The sequence below is a fragment of the Manacus candei genome, unplaced genomic scaffold, assembly GCF_025592945.1.
Source record: "Manacus candei isolate 608988 ecotype Guabito, Panama unplaced genomic scaffold, ASM2559294v1 h1tg000078l, whole genome shotgun sequence".
In the NCBI taxonomy this organism is placed as follows: Eukaryota; Metazoa; Chordata; class Aves; order Passeriformes; family Pipridae; genus Manacus; species Manacus candei.
In genome coordinates, this window is record NW_026138126.1 from 759,160 (window position 1) to 779,509 (window position 20,350).

At 42.5% G+C, this 20,350-nt stretch overlaps 2 protein-coding genes across 5 annotated transcripts in view; both read right to left on the reverse strand.

The window, feature by feature from the left end:
* The window catches only part of CPAMD8 (C3 and PZP like alpha-2-macroglobulin domain containing 8), a 52,329-nt gene extending 49,789 nt beyond the window's left edge, over positions 1-2,540 (reverse strand). The window contains exon 1 of the mRNA XM_051810454.1: positions 2,069-2,540. Within this exon, the coding sequence (XP_051666414.1) occupies positions 2,069-2,142 (74 nt within the window). The 5' untranslated portion in view covers positions 2,143-2,540. The remainder of the gene's footprint in view (positions 1-2,068) is intronic.
* Positions 2,541-3,148: 608 nt separating this feature from the next.
* Positions 3,149-20,199, reverse strand: HAUS8 (HAUS augmin like complex subunit 8). Of its 4 annotated transcripts, none has more exons than XM_051810453.1 (11): positions 19,994-20,199; positions 19,658-19,713; positions 19,276-19,372; positions 18,216-18,326; positions 17,627-17,709; positions 16,948-17,019; positions 16,305-16,463; positions 15,563-15,704; positions 14,342-14,483; positions 13,498-13,605; positions 3,149-5,831 (listed from the first exon to the last, which is right to left on the reverse strand). In XM_051810453.1, coding segments are annotated over exons 1-11 (1,041 nt in total). In that variant the 5' UTR covers positions 20,064-20,199; the 3' UTR covers positions 3,149-5,830. The 4 variants fall into 4 exon arrangements, with proteins under 4 accessions (XP_051666413.1, XP_051666411.1, XP_051666412.1 ...); XM_051810451.1 differs by having other exon boundaries at positions 3,150-5,831; positions 13,461-13,605; positions 19,994-20,198; XM_051810452.1 differs by lacking the exon at positions 3,149-5,831 and adding an exon at positions 5,864-6,765 and having other exon boundaries at positions 13,461-13,605.
* Between the last annotated feature and the right edge of the window lie 151 nt (positions 20,200-20,350).

The window sequence follows — 20,350 nt, forward strand, 5'->3', positions numbered from 1 at the left end:
ACGTTTGTGACCACCAGCAGTCTAAGACTGTATCTAATATGAATAAAAGAACACAGGATGCACACAGAAACAAACCTAAGTGCTTACAAATGGCTTATAAATCCTTAAGATTTAAATAAAAAGAGTTCAATATCAATGTTTATTGCATATATATAATATACATTTATATGTAGCAAACTAAAGATACAATGAGCTGATTATATATTATATGTAACAAACTAAACATACAACCAGCTAATCATAAAAAATCATAAAGTTCATGAAGGAATAAGGAGGTACCTGGACCTCTGATAGAGTTTTGCAGCTAATGCTTTGTTTTGAAACAGTTTAGATACTTGTAACATTTTTACCTCAATCATTTTTCATTGCTTCATTTTCACAGTTCTCAGACCTGATACTTGGCCCTTTCTAAACATCAGACTCACACACATGTAACACACCTGAACTTCCAGTTTATACAGAAGCAGCAGTTACAAGATTAGGCTCAAATTCCCACTTTTTTATTTAAACAATTATGACCTGCAAGTATAAAAATACCAGCAAAAAGGCATTATTTTAGCAGGCACATGCAGAGTTTTAAAGCCACCCCAGACGACCTCCCAGAGATGCTGCAACCTGAGTATTTGTGAATGGAATCTGCACCACTCCTCCAAGAATGGCACCGTGCCAGGAACTTGTCAACTAAAAGCATTACAGGCTCTGAGCTCTTCTATGCATTTATATTTTCTTCATGACACACCTTTCTGGGTTTTTTTTCTACCAAAAAGGATTTTTTTTAATATGAGGCAATTCCCAAGATGCCTCTTAGAGCCCAGTTTCTCAGCCCATGCCTTTCTACAGTCTCCCAAACCAGGTTGCTTTAGCTCATGATTAATTATCACTTTGGGATGAGGACGATGGTGTTTTACAGCCCCCAAGTCATCTTTTATCAAATTCCAAGCCCATATTTCTCTCTCAGCAGGCCTCATTGCCATGGAGATCCCATTACCCCCAAAGGAAGTTCAGAACTCTGTGGCATTCAAGTTAAATTGCATGGGGTACTTGCAGATTCAAAAACTTCTGGCTGCTAGGTTTGAAAGTTCATCAGAGCAGTAATGAATAACAATAAAAAGTTACTACTGAGCCTGCAAATTCTTGGTAAGAAAGAGATAGCTGATCTAGTTGCAGAGGAAGAAAGACTACTAGCTGTATTCAGGATGAAATGATAGGATTTAAACTGTCACATAAGCCCAGCTCTGCAGTGCCATATGTGAAGCACATGTACTCATATTGTTCTGAATCTCTGCAACTCTTTCTGAAGTACCAATCCCTTGACACAAATATTTAAATCACTTTTTAAGTGGCATTTAAATATTAAATATTTAACTTTGCACTCAAAGCGTTAACTTGACAGTGACGGGACAGATCCTTTAAACACATTTGACTATCAGCTCTGTCAGGTTACACCAAAACTTGGCAGGATGCGAAATATTTTCTAGTAAGCAAGTGAAAATAAGTTCTCCATGGCACTCAGTTAATGCAGCTATTCACGTTGTTGACGGGCTACAACAAGCTAGGCACAAAGAACAAAGCAAACCTTAATCAAAATTAACCTAAACACACTAGAACTAGCTGTAGGTTCAAAATTAACCTAAACACGCAGAACGAGCTGAAAGCCAGAGAACTTCCCCGCAGTTTCTCCCCGGCTAATCTTCCCCCACAGGATCTTCACACGCTCCTCATGAGCGCCCAGCATTACCTTCAACCACCCCCAGCGCAACACCCCGGATTCCTTAAATAATTGCTCGCAGATAGAAGCTTTGCAGCCGCTCGCCGGAGCAGCTGGAGGCAGGTATTGCAAGGGAGCTTTCTCCTTCTTTTTTTTTTTTCCCTCCCTTTCCCTTCGCTGTGCACTTTTGCACCGGCGAGTACAAACGTGCCGCTGCCGCAGCCTCCAACCCCTCCGGCGGGCTCCGCGGGCTTTGTTAAGAGGCTGATGCGGCTCCCCCCGAGCAGAGGGGTTCGCAGAGGGGTTCTCGCCCCGCCGCCCTGCCCGGGGATGCTGCCCCGAGCTCCTCCCGGTACTTACTGCCGGTCTCGGGGCTGTGCAGCGCTCAGACTGCCCAGGGCGAAAAGTAGCGCCCAGGGGCTGCAGCGAGACATGGTATCGCGAATCCCGTTCGGGGCGAGCAGCTCCAGGAGCCTTTTGTTCGTGGCTGACTGCAGCCCGAGCCTCCGCCGCCCGCGCCCGGGCTTGGCTTAGCTTAGCTTAGCTTAGCTTGGCTTGGCTCGGCTCGGCTCGGCTCCCCGGTGCCTCTGGCCGCCGCCCCCGCCGCGTCCCCGCCCCCGGGCCGCCCCCTCCTGGCCCCGGTGCCCGCTCGGCCCCGGCTCTTTGCTCTTTGTCTGCCGTGCCCCCGCCCGCTCCTGGCAGCGGGGCCCGCCCCGCACGGCCCCAGGTGTGCTCCCGCCCGGCTTCGCACCTCTGGCAGCGCTGACAGCGCAGTCGGGCCGGGTGTCCCCGCCTGTCTCCGGGGTTACTGCGGCACCGGCGCCTCTACTCCCCAGCCCAAAGTGCCCCCCGGAGACCCGCCCGGGCTCCTCCGCCTTCCTCCCGAGTCCCTGAGGTGCCACAGACGCGAAAGCCGAGTTTACCAAAGATCCAATGATCCGGCACTCCCAGCACGGTGTGTTCCCGGTAACTGAGCCTCTGCACGCCGAGGGACTCCACTGCGCGCTGCCAAAGAACTGCTTCCCAACCCAAAATCCAGTGCCAGTACTGATGCTACTCTGTTTTTTTACCGGATTTTTTTATCCTCCTCCATCCCTAGGCCCGAGTCTATCCATCTCCATCCCTCTGTCCCAGCCAGCGCTTCCAGGGGCTCGGGACAGGAGAGGGAGCTCTCCCTGCACCAGTCTGAAGAGGTGCAGCTTAAGAGTAGAGCTCACACAAACCGGGGGAAAGCAAATCCAAAGCAAGAGCAGAGATTCGAGATGATGAAAAATGTCACAACAGTGACGGATTAAATGCTCCAACAGAGCGGAATTCTTGCCCCAGAAATAAATGAAACCCCTCAATATAGGCAGTTTGTTTCCCCCAACATGTTTCCCCCAAATACTACACACCTGGCTTAAGGTAAAGTACCAGGAAAACAGAAAAAACTTATAACCTTTTATTCTAGGTTGGCTCCAATATTTGACCCTCAGTTTCATTTCTTCTCAAAATCACAGGTATGGACCCCAGCATTTTATTTAGCAAAAATACACATTTGTATCCAAGTCAGCTCAAGAGTTTCCCAAAGTCCCTTCCTTCTGGCTTCTGACAAGAAAAAGAGCAAGTTGCTAAAGCTGCTGTTATTTTTCTCCATCTTTAAATAATTTCAGCTACGATATATATTTCAGCACTGTCATTCCTAGCTACCACATTTTCTGCAAGGCAATCCATTCCCTAAAAGCACAAAGTCATCAAAAGGAACAAGGATTCCCTGACAATTTCAGCAACAGGACTCAGAGGCTGATCAGTCCTTAACCAGGAGATAAATAAATGGTGCCTAAATTTTTATCTTACTTGAAACTTACTTTAATATGTCTTCTCTTTAAAATAAAATCATTAACTCAGTAGGTTTTTGATAAATTCAGATTATCTTCAATAGTGGATAACACTGCTAGACATGGTTACATTTTCCTACTTAAATCTAACCTAAACCAGCCCTGCCTTATTTTTGTGGAGAGGCAGAACAAATCTAGAAGAAGAATGAACACATTTTGACAAATTAGACAAGACTAGACTCTAGAACCACAGGGATCACTTCCCAAGGAAACCATGCACTGTGAGAAGGAACTTATTAGAAAGTACATTAAAGGGGGAATGTTTTGGGTTTGGCTTTTTGTTTGTTTGTTTGTTCAGGGCTTTTGAGACAAACTAAAGAAAAAGCAAAATCTGCTAATTCCAAATTCTTTTTCGGCTTCATCATATTCATCATATTAAAGAAGGCAAAAAATTAAAATGAAGCACCTCTGCTGTTCTCATGGTATGGCAGCCTCAAACTAAAGTACAATATCTCACCAACCAAACTACTGACTTTGATAGAAGCCCTGCAGAGATCAGGTATGTTTGGGCTGAAACATCATCATGCTTTTGAAAAAATAATTATCTCTACACATACTTTTCTAGAGCAAACCACAAATGGTTATTACAGACTCATACTTGAGATCTGCAGGATATGTACCAAAAAAATCACCAAGTGCCACTGAACACCCATCCTGTCACCCACATTTCATCTTTGAGAAAGCTCTGGGTAAGGACTCGAAAGAAGCAACAGGATTCAGCAATGAATTGATAAGTGGAGCAAAGTGTAGCTCTAAAATGGAGCTCCATCATCTTCAGAATAATACACAAATGTGTATTTCTACATTTCAAAAAGCACAGCTAGAAATTCCCCTTATGTGGAATAGAGCCCTTTGGAATAACTAACTTTTTTAAAGGTGAGATTTCTTCTAAACTGAAGAATTTCTGTTTGACATTTACTGAGTACAAGAAATCTCAGGTAATTACAACCTCTAAAGTAAACCATCTTCTAATTATGAAAGTATGTGCAATCCTGTAAATAAGGCTGGGATCAGCTTCGTCTGAAAAAAAAAAAGGAGGCTTTAGATATAATTTCAAACTATTTACTTACTGAAATGGAATTTTCTGTGCGTGCCAAAATGAATCCCATTCAGTGTGATGCAACAGGTGTTGGAATTCCAGCAGCCGCCTGCAACCCACATCTGGGAATGGTTAAGGAGTTTAAAGGCTGTAAGAACTGCCCATGTATAAAAACTATTCATCAGTCAGATCCATGGGCCATATTCACCCACTGTGCATAGCTAGGATTTTTATTCATTTACTGAATGCGTAATTCTGCTCCTCATGAAGTTTGAGGAATCTCAGGCACTTGAAAACATGTGGGGCCATACTGCTGTCAGAAAGGTGAGGGAGGGACAGCAGTTAGGAGAAGAAGGTGCGAATACACCTATATGGGTTCTGACTAGATCTAATTTACATCCTGACCCCTTGTACAATCTTGTCACTTCTCTACAGAAGAAATTATAGCCCCGATGTCCCATCTACCTCATAAATAAACTATGCAATGTGAAAATTATCAGACAGACATTTGTCAAACAAAAAATGTTAATTTTTGAGTGCTGTGAATCCTTTTGGATCCCCCCTCAAACTGCAAAATTCAAATCAGTGAGATTACTCCCAAGAATCAAGTGGTAGGACCACCCCATTAATAATTAGCCCTTGTTAATTGCCTCAGCATAACTGCTGTCACCAACCTGCCACATAGATGATCAGATCAGATCTATAAAAGGTAGTACTCACTTATTTAAAGATTTTGAGAGTATATATGTAAATTGTGCACAGAAAAGATACTGTACTAAACTCAAGGCTATTACTTATTCAGCTTTGTGTTAAGTCCTGTAAGCACTAGATTTCAGTAGAAGGTGGGCGAGAAATAAAGAACAAGTCCTCAGTTTCTAGAATCATTTGTCCCCACTTCCCAATGGAAGAACGTTTGTCTCAGTCATTACATAGCACCAGACAAGAATAAAGCCTTAATTAATTTTTATAGTATTATATTCATGGTAAAAAAGCCACACTCATTCTTTAACTCCCAGTTTAGTTCTCCCTTTGTGTTTCTGGGACAGCCAAACAGAGATAGCAAATACAGAAACCGATAACTGCAAAACAAATGTCCCAGGCTTTGCCACACTCTTGGAAGCTCCCCAGGATAAAGGCTTAACAGAGAATGCATCAGTCCACAGTGGTGGAAACCAGACTGATCCTCCTTCCAGGAAAACAGGCATCTCTAGAACAAAATTATAAGGAAAGAATAATTAAAGAGCACATTTTAAATTAGAGTGTAATCTGAGTAGCATATAACAGGATAATTATATTGAGAACATAATTATTAAATAGCTCTGTCAAAAATCGTTATTATTCATCTGTAGAACAGGAAAGCCTGATCTTTCACAGTAATAAAACATTTTAATTCCTGACAAAGTGACAGAAATAGTACTAAGAAAGCATTCAAAGGGGCAGACACTCATCTAGAAGGAAGAGCACTGTGCTTATCAGAAGTGGCTGTCATTGAGACATTTAGTCAGAAATAACTTCCCAGTTTCCTTTGAAATAGTTTCACAGTTTTCTTCTCAGCCCCAACATATGACTGGCATAGTTTGTGCATAGTCCGATTAACAGTGAAGTCACTTCCCACGTGCAATAGATACTAAAATGTGGAATTAAGTTCTGATATCCTACAGGCCACCTCCAAATACACATTATCTATACAAATAAAAAGATTAGAAAAGTCTGAAGAGGCAAGTTGTGTTTGCTTCCCTAATACAAAAAATTCAAGATTTAAGCAAGAAACTCAATAGGTCTTGCATACACATTATCACAGAATTATTTTAAAATAAGAGGCAGCTGAGACTCCTCTGCAAACCTTGTGCTTGCTTTGCAGGCCACACACAAATGCAGTGGAAGAAACAACCCAAAACCATTCCTGAGTTGAGCAGGAACGCTCACTTAATCACTGGAAATGCTCTTAATTGGTGTGGCTCGGTGGTGCATTTCAGAGCTATTAGATCTTCTGCCGCTCTGGAACTCTTTTCATGTCCTGGCAGTCCCAGCCCAGTCAGCAGTTTGTTTATCATATTCAGGATGAATTTCCGGATCTCCAACAAAGTGGTATTTACTCTGAGGCAGGGAAGACTGCAGTAATCCAATAAGTTCTCATTAGCCTAAAATGCAGAAACATCTGCTGGGGTCATGAGCTGCTTATGTGCTGTTGATGAGCACAGAACCAGCACCCTCTGCAGCAGTGTGAAAAACGAGCTGGGGGGAGGGGAACAGGAACCCCGAGGATCTCCCAGGGCACCCCAGGCAGGAGGGATCCTGCCTTATCTTGACCCTAGAGAACAGGAATTACAGCCAAAAAATGCCTTGACTCAGCCCTCCCGAGCTGGTGTCCCATCTCCTCTGAAATCACTGCCCATGTGATGTGCTGCAAGTTAAAATAGTTGTTTTTCTAGTCAGTAGCTTTCTGCTGAGCGAACAGAAATGAGAACCTGTGGTACTTTGGATCCCTCAACTGCACTGAAAACTCCATTGCCTTTAGCACAGGAGCCTGCCCTTCTCTATACTCCTGGTCCATCAGGTTTCCCCTAAGGACCCACCATGTTAACTGCAGATGGAGTGGTAAATAAAATAAAAGTCAGGAGATGCAGCAGTTAAGGTGATGTACCTTTGACAGTGGAGTTCTGGAGATCATGAAATTAAGAGATTTAATGCAGAGCTGGAGAACGGAAAGTCATGGCTTTTGGTTCAAGCCATATAGTCTGCTCATAACCCTTAAATATTTTTTAGTCCAGTAAGAACACAGAGAAATGAAGACCTAAATCATAGAACTCAATGAAAGAGTCTGGCAACATCAGCCAGGAACTCAGGAGAATGTGGTCAGAGCTCTACCAGGATCCAGGCAGGGCAATCTGCAACTGCAAACCCTGCTTAAAAGAGCTGCAAATCTCTTTTTAGACAACCTTAAAATCCCTTTCTCCCCCCCACAAAAGCACTTTAGAACACATGAATGTTAATAATTGGTTAAGAAGAACTTCTGCCTAAAAGATGAATAAATAGGCAGCAAATACTGCACAAGTTCAGACAAAACAAAACTAAGTCTTCATTGGTACAAGCTACAGAAGGGAGAACATTATTAATTCTGGGGGAGGGAAAAGAAAAAGATTGATAACCTGAATAAAAAAGAGCCCTTAATTTGTTTAGGATTCCAACCGATTTAGAGCATGTAACATTGTCAGAAAATAAGTGGAAAATACAAAATAAGTGGTGTCACATCTGTTTAGCTCCTGCTCCAGTGATTCTGCAGCTCTTTGTTGTTGTTTGTACAGTGTTAAATGACAGCATCCAATTCTGTAGCTGTTTCAAGGTGGAGGAACCTAAAACCCTTCTGCAAAGAGCCAAAACAGAACCACTTAGAATATTCAGAAAAAATCAAGAAGGAAAAATCTCAGTCCAAACTAGTTTCAAAGCCTTTCCTGGAGAGGCTGAGCTGCTTTGGCTGACACTTGTTCTACCATTTGTATGAAGAATTACACAAGTGTTCAATTTAAGGCAAAGAACGGCCAGAATGGTCAAATTAATGCCTCTGGTTGTTCTGAAACAATGAGCACACATCCTCGGGCACGGCATTGTTCTGGGCAAGTAGTTTGGCTCCAGCTCCAGGACTCCCCTTTTCCCTGGAATTGTGTGAGGATAACGACTGCCACCAGCAGCAGCAGAGATGAACTACTGCCCCGAGGATTTAGAGCCTTTAATTGTGGTCACAGCAAGCACTGCCTCTGGGGGAGAACTAACAGCATTCCACTCCTTTTTAGAGGGAAAATTTGCGTGGCTGGCTGTTGCTCAAGTAACATTTGGGTGTATAGGTACACACACAATAGTATCTCAGTGGTAGAAAATCATTTGACTGAAGAGGATGGGTTTAATTTAAAAGTATTTCTTAAAGAAAAATATATTTTTAGAACAGCAATAAGGTGTACAATCAAGAAATCCTAGGAAAGACATTTTGGTATGTCTGTTCAGAGACATTATTATCAAGACATTACAGTATTGATTTTAATTTCATCTCCTTCATGTTTAAGACATCACTTCATGACTTTCAGAGTTTCAGAATGACACACTGGTTAAAGGTGTGAGGACGCACAGCCTAAGCAATAATCCAACCCTAGGAAAAAACACTTTCATCACATTGGAGCCTTTCTACCCACATCTCTATCCACCAAAACTAACTACCCTACTTATTTGTAGCTAAGCTATGATTGCTGGGCAAAGTTCCCCACCCAGTGGCCAAATTCATGGATGCAGCTCATGCTCCTGATCCAAGCATGATCCATCTACCTGCAACACTTACAACTCACTTTTATTTTAATTTTATTTTATTTTTGTGCTGAATGGTAGCACACACAGGTCAACTACTAGGTGCAGATCATCTAATATGTTCCTACAATAAAACTGGCTTATGGGTAAGTTGCAGCTAAAAAGATGACACTGCCATTATATACAAGTTGGGTCTGAATAGTTGTTATACACTGGCTTCTCATCCAGTGCACAGCACTCTACTGATCCAGTTACTTAATTTACTCCTAATTTTTAATAAAAGGGAACAAGAATCTAGTTAGACCGTTAGTGACACAGGAAGAAAACCTGAACAGCACTTGAAGGAGTGCAAGGAGAATGCTCCAAGTATTTTTTTGAGGCTAAAAGGCCTTATAGACACAGGTTAAGCCAGAAACATACCCCTCTGAACACAACACAAAGCAAAGGTTTTGAAAAACCATCACAGAAAGACGTTCCATAGCTTATAAAAAACAAGATACAGCATGTCTTCCAGAGAAAAATGCATTCCAAGTACAAAAAAGGAAAGCATGCCAGATCTGGCATGTATGTTCATTGCCCAGCACACCTGCTCTCCAGCACTTTTTCAGTCATTAGGCTTGTGGTTTCCCTCCACATTCCCAATCCTTTGGCCTGAGCACTTCGGGTGCTCATGGCTCACCACTGGGACCACTCAGTGTGTACAAGTCCATTGCTGGACTGTGTAGTATCAGTCCAGCTGGAAACAAAAGCTTCTGTAGGAAATCAGTGAAGACAGTCAAGCATGATACAGCAGTGGAAAATATTCTTTATTATTAAAAAGAATTAAAGTCCTTAAAGAGCACTGGGACTACCAGACCTAACTAAGCCTTTTGAACTGTTCACATATGAGCAACTGAATGTTGCTCTGAGGGTACTGTCACAGACCCTGAGAAACCAGCAAAGGGCTATGGCTTACTTCTCCAAACAGCGAGACAGTGTTAGCCAAGGGTGGCTGAGGTGTTTGAGAGCTGTAGCAGCAACTGTTATCCTGATCCAGGAGGCCCAAAAACTCACCCTTGGGCAGCACATGGTCGTGTATGTACCCCATGCAGTCCAAGCTGTGCTTGAGGAAAAGGGGGGCCACTGGCTGTCCCCCAGCAGAATGCTTACATACCAAGCTGAGTTGTTGGAACAGGATGATGTTACCCTGAAAACAACATCTATTGTAAATCCTCCTATGTTTCTGTCCTCAACATTGACTGACAGTGTGCCTGAGCATGACTGTTTGCAGACCATTGAGGAGGCCTTTTCCAGCAGACCAGACCTGAAGTATGTGCCTCTGGAAAACCCAAACTGGGAACTGTACACAGACGGAAGCAGTTTCATGAGGGATGGAAAGCAAATGACAGGGCATGCAGTGACAACCAAGGACGAGGTAGCTGGGGCAAAGGCCTTGCCAGCAGATGTATCACCCCAAAAGGCGGAACTGATTGCACTGACAAGAGCTCTCGAACTGAGTGAAGGAAAGAAGGCAAATACATGGACTGATTCTAAATATGCATTCAGTGTTGTACGTGCCCATGGAGCCATCTGGAAAGAGAGAGAGCTACTAATTGCCCAAGGCAGTGGGATCAAACATGCAGACCAAATCCATGCACTCCTGCAGAGTATGTGGAAGCCTGAGGAAGTGTCTATCATGCATTGCAGAGCTCATCAGAAGGGGAAAACAACTCCTGAATTAGGAAATCATTTCGCCAACCAGGCAGCAAAAGGGGTTGCAGAAAAAGGTATCCTAGCAGTAATACCACAGAAGGAAATCGATCTGACAGGGTTCACCCCAAAATATGATGAGAAAGACCACCAGTTAATTAAGACCCTTAACGCTGAAATGAAAGAAAGCAGACAGGCTGTTACACCTACAGGACATGTTGTAATCACACCCCAACTCCTTAGGGAGATAGCTCTGCGGGAACGGGAGGCTACCCACTGGGGAACAGAAAACCTAAAACATTTGAAGAAGGCAGTAACAGGGACAGGTATGACCAAAGTCGTGCAATCCATTGTAAGTAAATGTGAAATCTGCAGGCAAAATAATCCTGACACAAGCAAGAGAGTGGTGCCAGGGGTAACAAAGGCCAGGGACCTTCCCAGAGATTATTGGCAAATAGATTTTGCTGAGTTACCACCCAGGGAGGGATACAAGTACATACTAGTACTGGTTGACACGATGGCCTGAAGCTTACCCCTGTCGCACTAACACAGCAAGGGAAGTGGTAAAAGTTTTGCTCAACCATATAATTCCAAGGTTTGGGGTTCCTCTAGGAATGTCATCAGATAGAGGGACACGTTTTATTGCAACAGTAGTGAAGGAGGTTTGTCGCGTCCTGGGAATTGCCTGGGACCTGCATACTCCCTACAGACCTCAGGCAAGCGGCGAAGTAGAACGTATGAATGGTACTCTTAAAATGCAAATTGGTAAAATTTGTCAGGAAACATCCATGTCATGGGTTCAGGCTTTACTTCTAGCTCTGTTGAGAATTCGCATACAACCACAGCGGAGAAATAACATAAGTCCTAATGAAATATTATATGGGAGACCACACCAAGCTCCACATATTCCAGGGGACACTCACACGAGGGGGAAAATTGATCTACAAAAGTATTTAATGGTTCTAGGTGCTACTTCACAGAAAGTGCAGAGATTCATTAGGTTATCCAGACCCATAGGATTGGACACCCCTGCCCATCAATTCCAGCCTGGAGACTGGGTCTACGTTAAATGCTGGGACAGTGACCCACTGTAAGCCAAGTGGAGAGGACCATTCCGAGTCCTGCTGACTTCCCTGGCTGCAGTCCAAGTTGCTGGCAAAGGACCCTGGTTTCATTACTCCAGAGTTAAGAAAGCTTCAGTTCCTGGAACTACTAGCAAATCAGAGCCTGACACCGATGAAGAGCATGTGGCCTAGCCTGTTTCTTCTGTATATGTTATCTGTACAGTTGGTAACTATGACTCAGGTTTAGAACCAAAATTCACATGTGGCTTTAGCAAAAATGGATCCAATATCCTTCATGGAAGTGAGTGCTGGATTTGCACTATGGATTCAGCTGAAATTTGGCAACAAGTTTAAATTCTACATTGGGCAATTCCTGAGGATGTCTCACTGGGTTTTGGAGACATTCTCCACAAACTTACTTCATGGATACCGAATTGGACCTGGATAAAACAACTGTTTATATTAGTGATATGCATAATTAGTGTTTGTATAATAGCTCATTGCATGAACCGATGTTGTAGATGTTGGCCATCTCTCTGGTATAATGATAGGTATAAGAGGTAGAGATTAAACAAGATTGAGTTTTATCCATCTCTAAAGGGGGGACTGATGCCTCAGAGTTTTTTTTTTCTGATTTTTAAACTTTTATAGATTTTAGAAGTAGATGTGTAGTGAACGTAGATTTTAATGTAGCTGTATTATATCCCTACGGGGGCCCCCTGGTGGTCTGGTGGTTAGGATGCGGCGCTCTCACCGCCGCAGCCCGGGTTCAATTCCCGGTCAGGGGACTTCCCTGGGCAAATGGAGCTCATCAGCCCTGTAAGGCCATCCATCTAAGAGAAGGTCACTCTAAACAAACCTATGTCCTGAGGACCTCGTTGACACTGTCCAAGTTCACTTGGCACCGGTAGATGAACCTTAGGATTAAAGGGTGGGCTCAGTTCAGCGCACACTGTGTCTCACCTAAAAAATCCACTGCGCAGGCTCAAAAGGTAAAGACCTTTCCCAAATCTTCGTTCGCAAAGACTGAACATGATGATATCCCTTATCCTGTAGCATAATGTTTACACATACCCAACCCTATTATCCCATTTCATATCAATCACTCTAAAATTTCATTAGCATGTTTAGTCTTCTTTTCAAGGTAGAATTGTAGAAAAACACCCTAAGGCCTGGACCAGAAGATATCACATAGACACAGAGACCTTCAAGCCCAGAACCCTGGAGGAACTCCAAGGACTCTATGTGCTTTGAAGAAGATGAAGATGAGGAAGAAGGGGTCCCAAACACTCCCAGACCCAATTCCCAAACAGGTGTGTCAGGGGCAGAATGGGGCAGAACCAGGGCTGGACAGAACCGGGATTGGATGGACCTTATTATAAAATCATAGAACGACTGCCTGAGGGGGCGTGCGAGGTACGTATTCCCTGGGCCTTAGGCCTGAGGTTAAAGGACCTGCTCTCTTTATCTTATCTTATACAATAAATTGGCCTGGAGTCTTTTTCTCCGCAGTCTTTTAGGCAACACCAGGAATATTATTTACTTATTATTTCTTATTATTTACTTTTCAGTATCGTCAAGGCAGAAAGTGATGAAACAGCTGTCACAGAAATCCATGTTAAAAGAGAGTTGTGATGTGTCCTGATGGGACAGCAGGCAGAACAACAGTCCATTTTCTGTATCAGTGCTGTTGGTTTCACATCCTCATATAACTGAAAAACTGGGCAAGTTGTATGTTCATACAAGAAGCAAAAGGATAGCATGTCCAATGGCATTGAGTTAGTACCTACCCAGCAGTAAAACTATACAGAAACTTAGTTGAAATACCAGCATTTCATAACATCTAGCCCGTGCTTCTCTTCACATGCACTTTGGTTATGCAGAGAAACTTCTTTACTGACTTCAAATGACAGGTTCTGCACTTCTCTGGAGCTCCTGGAACACATGAAGCTGAATCAGTGACTCCAAAGGACAGTGACTTCTGCTTTAGCCCAAAGACTACACACCTGGACATTGGTGTCTTTCTCCTACTATGGCCCCACCAGAATAAAAAAAAAAGTAAAATGTGAATTTTCTTCCCTAAGACAAGAATCTGGAGAATACAGGGGCAGTTGGCAGGTGGGGGAGATGAGTAGCTTCAATGATTTGAGTTGTAATCTCTTCCGGGGCAATGAATGAAATATTCTTGAATATGTCATGCTTTAGCTCTTCTTCACTTTCCCAGTGGTACTTTGTATTTGTTGATACAACACTTGAGGAAAAAAAAAACCTATTCTATGCTCCTAAAGGATGATACATTTGCAGGGTTGTTATTTAAGACATTGTCTCCAGTTCACTTCTCTGTCTCCCAGAGTTCTCCACTCCTACATATTTGCACTTACCAGGTCTGTTCTTGCTCACTGAAATTCTCACCTAAAGCGGCAGAGAATAGCACACTAAAGTAGTTCACTTGGTACGCACAAACAAAAACAAAGCCAACCATCCTACTTTGACTGTAGGTAGGGCAGGGACAGAAATGCAGATGGGCTGCTATAAAGAGAATTAAACTTAGTGCTACCAAACCCTCAGTTAATCCTCCTCCATTCTATGTTCTGGATATATTCTGGCAAGGTTGATAGATTTTCCTTGGAATACTTAGTCAACAAGTCTTCCACCCAACTTTTGTAATTACCTTTGAAGCTCTTTATCCAGTTTCTGAGACACTTCTTTAAGCTCTTTCAGTGCAGTAAGTGCTTTTGCACAGTCTTCTGAGTGGCTTGGCATAATTTCTGTCAGAAGCTCCCGTGTGATCTTTAATTGCTTTCCCAGTTCATCTACAAGTGAGATGTTAAAGGTATTATTAAAAATGCAGTGCCACCAGTTAATACAGGATATCAGCAGCTGGAGTAACCCAGAGGCAAGTGAACTAGATAATGAAAAACTACTGTTTGTTCAGCTTTCACAAACACACTGTGAAACTGTGAAAGCCAAATTATTTTTCATTATTGTGACAAGCACTAGCAACGGGCTGTTGAATGAGAGCTTGATTAGCAATTTTAGAGTATGCAAAAGATTTTTATAAGACAAATGCAAGAGAAAAAACAAGTTTTAAACATCCAAAATTCCCTGGCCAGTTACATGTATTGCTCTTGGCATGTAGCCCCCCAAGAAATTTATCCAGTCATTTCCTTCAGCGTTCATAAACCAAAAAGGAACATGAACCTATTTATTTCAAGTCTTCTTACAAGAATTCTAAGTTCTTTAATAAATGTTTCCATTTGTTTCTAAGTGCAAGATTATTGTAAATTGTTTCTTGCAGACCAGTAGTTTAAAAATGTAACTTTTTGTCCAGACTTCAATACAAAACACATGTACTGATTTATTGAACATTCTGATTCAACACAACACAATAATATTTAAGCTCCAGTTCTACAAGAAACATGAGCAAGTCTACCCAGGTGAGCGTATCCCTCAAACACAGAAAAAGGAAGAGATCACAGTATTCCTACATTTTCCTCATTAACATTTTCCTTACTTACTTATTTATTCCTACATATTCCTTATTTACGCAGTAGGGACAAGAAATGAGGAGTAATGCCATGAATACAGTTAAAATATACAGAAATTTGCTAAAGAAGGTGTATATGAAGACTGACTCAGCTTAGAAAATTAATCTCTTCCCTGCTGCAAGATAAAAAACCTGTTCAAGTGCAGTGAAGTAGTTAAACAGAGATAAGAATTACACACAGCACAATGTGTGACTAATGCTGCAGCCCAGTGTTCACATAAGCTCTAAGAGCACTCAAAATTCCTCCAGTAGCCATTGACACATGTAGCAATAACAATATAAGAAGTTTTTTTAGCATAAAAACACTATTTCTGACAGTAAATTTGGTAAATCAAGTTTTCATACCAAGATACGCTTGCTTATCTCCTTCTATGTGAATGTTCTTTATGGGTAATTCATGCCTAGTGGCATCCAGGGAAGCTGCAAAGCTTTTATATTGCTTTTGAAACTGTTCACAGACAGGAACGAGGGGAGACAGCACTTCAATCTGAAACATACACACAATGAACCAAGACTTCTCCAAAAGCAGCTACTTTGTAATTAAAAACATGGCTCAATACAGAAAAATAATTTATTAAAAAACCTCCAACCAAATATCACTCTGAAATGCTCACTGACAGAGGAATTCAAGAAGTTTGTGGTACAATAATCCCATCATGCTGTTTAATATGTTTTCCTCTACCACCTCAAAATGCCCAGGTCAATACCAGTTTCTTTGGTCCTGTAGCTCAGAGGTATCGGCAACACAGCAGGCAAAAGGTTTTATAGCAGATGCTTCGATTACTTTAACTGTACTTAACAAGAGTGTTCTCCAAAAGCCTTGTTTAATTTTTGCAGTGCATATTTGTTAAAAAGCAAAGAGAGATACAGTTTTGAACATTAATTATTCATAAGAAACCTGTCTTCTTACAGCCAAATTAGAGCTGGGTAACACAGACAAACCAGACAAAGAAAGAACACAAGATATTCACTTCTCATTAAGGGTTCGCATCTCAGCTCCAGCAGAGAAATATTCTCTGAATAAAGGGCTACTTCATATACGAGTTTGTTTAAATGTAAGAGAAGCATAAATTGTACTAAAACCTACCTGTTTGTCTAATGCTTCACTGAGCTTCCGCTGTCTCTCTTTAAGCAGAATTTCACGTTTCAACTCCAAGAGTTTCTCCTGTTGTCTCTGCTTTTCTTCAGACAACATCATCAAGTTTTTTTCTGCTTTTTCCTCCAGCTTGGCAAGATTTTTTCCTGTCTATTACATCCCAAAAATATGCACAGTTAATGCTACACCTAAGCAATTAACATATTCTGAGTAAACAGATGTAAACCAGGTCAAAGAGCTGTAACTAATGAATAGGAGACATCACGTAATAAGCACAGAACATCAGAATTAAAGCCCCCCTCAACCCTCTTTCCCCTACTGCTTTTTGTAAAGGAAAATACACACATACAGTACTGAGGGAAAAAAGTCACTGCTATAACCTTGAACTCCAGTCAGACTCACACAGTTTTCCCAAAACTTCTGCATCCCCCCAATTCCTAACAACCAGCACCAGATAATAAACTGGCACTAAACTCATTCTAAGAGTTTTCAAAGCAAATAACACACTTTTACAACCATAATCACATACAGTCACAAAAATCTAACTTTTATGGATCAGGAAGCATTTAAGAAATTAAACAATTCCTCAATATCAGGTTCTACCTGAAACACCAAATATTTGACTGACTCTCACCTCTATTCTTAAGTAAGTTAAAAGTAGTGTCTCAGATTCCAGCTCTGTCATTGAATCACTGGAATCAGTTTCCTTCAAAAAAGAAAAGAATATACTGCATCAAGTTTGGTATTTAAGCAATAATTTTTTCAGTGGTCAAATAAATTACCAATAGTCCGATTTGTGCCTGGAATCATCACCAACAACAGTAAGTTTGATCAGAAAAGTTTGGGGTTTTAAACAACTCATGTTCATTAAATATACCTTATTGTTCCACAACATTTTATAATATTTTCAGCACGTTTTCATAATACTGGCAGAGAATTTGAAGTTTTAGTCCTACACTGAATGAGATCCCTAAATAAGGCACTTCAAACTAGGTTGAATCAATGTTAGTTCTTTAAGCAGATAAATCTCAAAGATAAGGTGATAGAACTAAACAGGATAGGAATGCAAAAAGAATCCACCTGAGGAGATGCTATAACTGGAACAGATTCTTTACCAGAGAGAAGCAAAGTTCTGGTCAGTGTTCAGAGATCTGATAAACAAACCACACATTGCCACCAGTAGAACTGACTTCTGTCAGGAGGGTTTAGATCATCCCAGGACCTCAGTTGTAATCCAGATTAAAGAGAAAGAAAATCTTCATTTTGCACATTTCGAAATAAATATCCTTACAAATGAAAGCAGTGAGACTCACTGCTCCAGTTTTCTCTGTCTGTGTCCATGCATCTCCTTCTTCAGCTGATTCTGAACAATCACTCTTCTTGTGGACAGTTTTATCTGTATCACAACAAAAAAGTCAGTGCTCTCTTCTACCAAGGTCTACAGGGTGGATCAACATATCATCAGGTTCTTTAAAGGCAGAGATAATTTCAAAATTATTATGTGCACCGGTAAAGAAGACTTGTGCTCTATGTCTGGTTCTGATATACTCATGAGCAGATGTGGATCATGTGAGTATTTAGCTTTAAGTGACAGTTACAGACAGATGGGATCTACTTTTCAGAAGAGCTGACAGTCCAACACCCACCTGTTACTTGAGAGTACTTTAATTTTTTATCTTCAACAAAACCAACAGGGCACCCAAAAGATATTACAAATTGAGAGGTTAATTTAAACCCTAAAAGTCTTAGTAGCTCTGCTTAAGGACACCAGAAACAACATTCACTTCATTTAACAAAATCCTTTTGTGAGTATACAAAAATACAGTGATTTCTTATCACCATGTTTCAGCACATACATTAAAAAATAATAAAACCAGAAATCAAGTATGAATGGAAATGTACCATTAATAGCTGAGAGATCAAGGTCCGGTCTTTTAATTTTTTCTTCATCTAATAAGGTGGACTGCAAGTCACCATTCTCAAAGATACTCTGACTTAAGCTACGGCCAACACCTGTGAAAAGAAGCTGTTATCAAACTAAAAGAATGTGAACACGTTCTGCACAAATTCACAGCTACGCGTTGTAGAGGCACAGAGAAGCTGATTTTAGTCACAATCCCCCTCATCTCAGGCCACAGCATGATCTGAGAAATGCTGCTTAAGGCTCAGCCTTGACAAACTGGACTAAGCTCCTCTTGAGCTGATCAGAAACACTGTTCTCAGGAACCAGTGCTCTCTAATGAACACCTGCTTTTTAAAAGCCATGGAAACTTATTTTTCTTGAACCTTCAAAGAAAGTTACCAATGGAATTGCAGCCAGGATGAAAAACTGCTATGACTAAAGCCCAAAGTAAGACCCTCCAAGCTCTCAATTCCCAGAAGAGAATACACTAATGTGTATGTCCCAAACACCTTGGAGCCAACCAAGGACTGTGGGCAATGACAGACAAGAATGGTTGGGAATAACCAAGGAATTAACACGTGGTGAGAAAGATTGGCTGGAGAATGTTGAACAGGAGCAACCTTTCTCAACTCAGATGTCCCGATTTCCTCATGATTTTCAAGTCAAGGCCTTACCAGAGAATTATTTTGCAATTCTTACAAAAGAAATAAAAATGGACTGTTTTGCAGACAGGGATTTTTCAGGCATTTACATTGGGTTTAATAAAAAGATTAAATAAAAAAAAAGGCAGAGTACAGGTGAGGGCATAGGAGAAGAACAGTTCAAAACCTTCTGCATAAGGCAGGAAAGATGTTTTTAGGCAGCCCAAGCATTCAATTCTAGATCCAGTACCTGAGTTCACATCTCTTAATCCCACATCAAGCTTCTCAGTTCCCATTTTTATACAAATAATGACTGGTAGAAATGCAAGTAATAAAAAATATCGCCATCTTAGAGCTGTTAAGAGTTTCAGAGGTTGGAAAAAAGAAAGAATAGCTTTGAAATACCGGTAAAACCTACCAACAGAAGCTTCATGTTTCTGAGAAAGAACTGATTTTGGTTTAGCTGCAGAAGATGGTGGGGCAGCACACAATGAAGAGGAACTTGCTGAAGCACCCTGCAAATGAACACACAGACATAATCAGCAATAGACAGAACATAATCAGCAATGTACCTTAATCAGCAATGTACCTTATCTTCAACTCGAATGCTGACAACAAACAGCCTCAATCCCAGGGCACCTTGCAAGTCACTTGAGTGCAGCCCCAAGCTCCCACCTGGTAACACACAGAGCTCCCTCACAACCCCAGCAGAGCCGGGTTTTTTGTCCAGGTCTCGCTGCCCTGTGTCCGAGCCGCCCCTCACACCATTTCTACCCTTTGCTGAGCGGTAGTCCAGGTACCTTCTCGGTGTTCTTCTTGTCGTACTGCAGGTAACGAGACTGCACCGTTCTTCCTCCTGGAAAAGGGGCAAAGACAGCTCAGCTGGGCCCGACAGGTGGGATGCTCCTCACCCCTCAGCAGGCTCGGATCTCCCCCCTCAGCCGTACAGGGCTCTCCCCTCAGCCGGCTCGGATCCCTCGCCCTCAAGGGGGTTGGATCAACCCCCTCGAATGGCTCGAATCCCCCTCCTCAGCCAGCTTGGATCAACCCCCTCAGTCGGGCCGAGGTTCCCCCCTCAGCCGTACTGGGCTCCCGCCCTCAGCCAGCTCGGATCCCCCCTCACCTCACACGCCTACCTTTCCGCTTAGCTACAGGCGCTTGTCCGCCCGCCGCCGCGGTGCCGGGGTTTCTCCTGTGCGCAGACATCCTGCCAAGGCAGTAGCGGGAGAGCGAAGGGGCCGGGCGGACGTCCCTCCCCCTCAGCCCTGAGCTGCCTCAGCCGCCATCGCGTTTGAACCAACGCGCCCGCGCAGCACCGCCCTGGGCGGTGGCGGCAGAGCGCCCCCTGGCGGCGCGGAGGGCTGAAACCAGCCACCGCAGCCAGAGGGGTCGCACCCGGCGGCTGCTGCCCTCCGGGTCAAATGAGGGTCTGGCAGTTCCTGGCTGGGCCCGAAAGCCTTTTTTCCCTCAGGCCTTTGGTGGCCGCTCTCTGC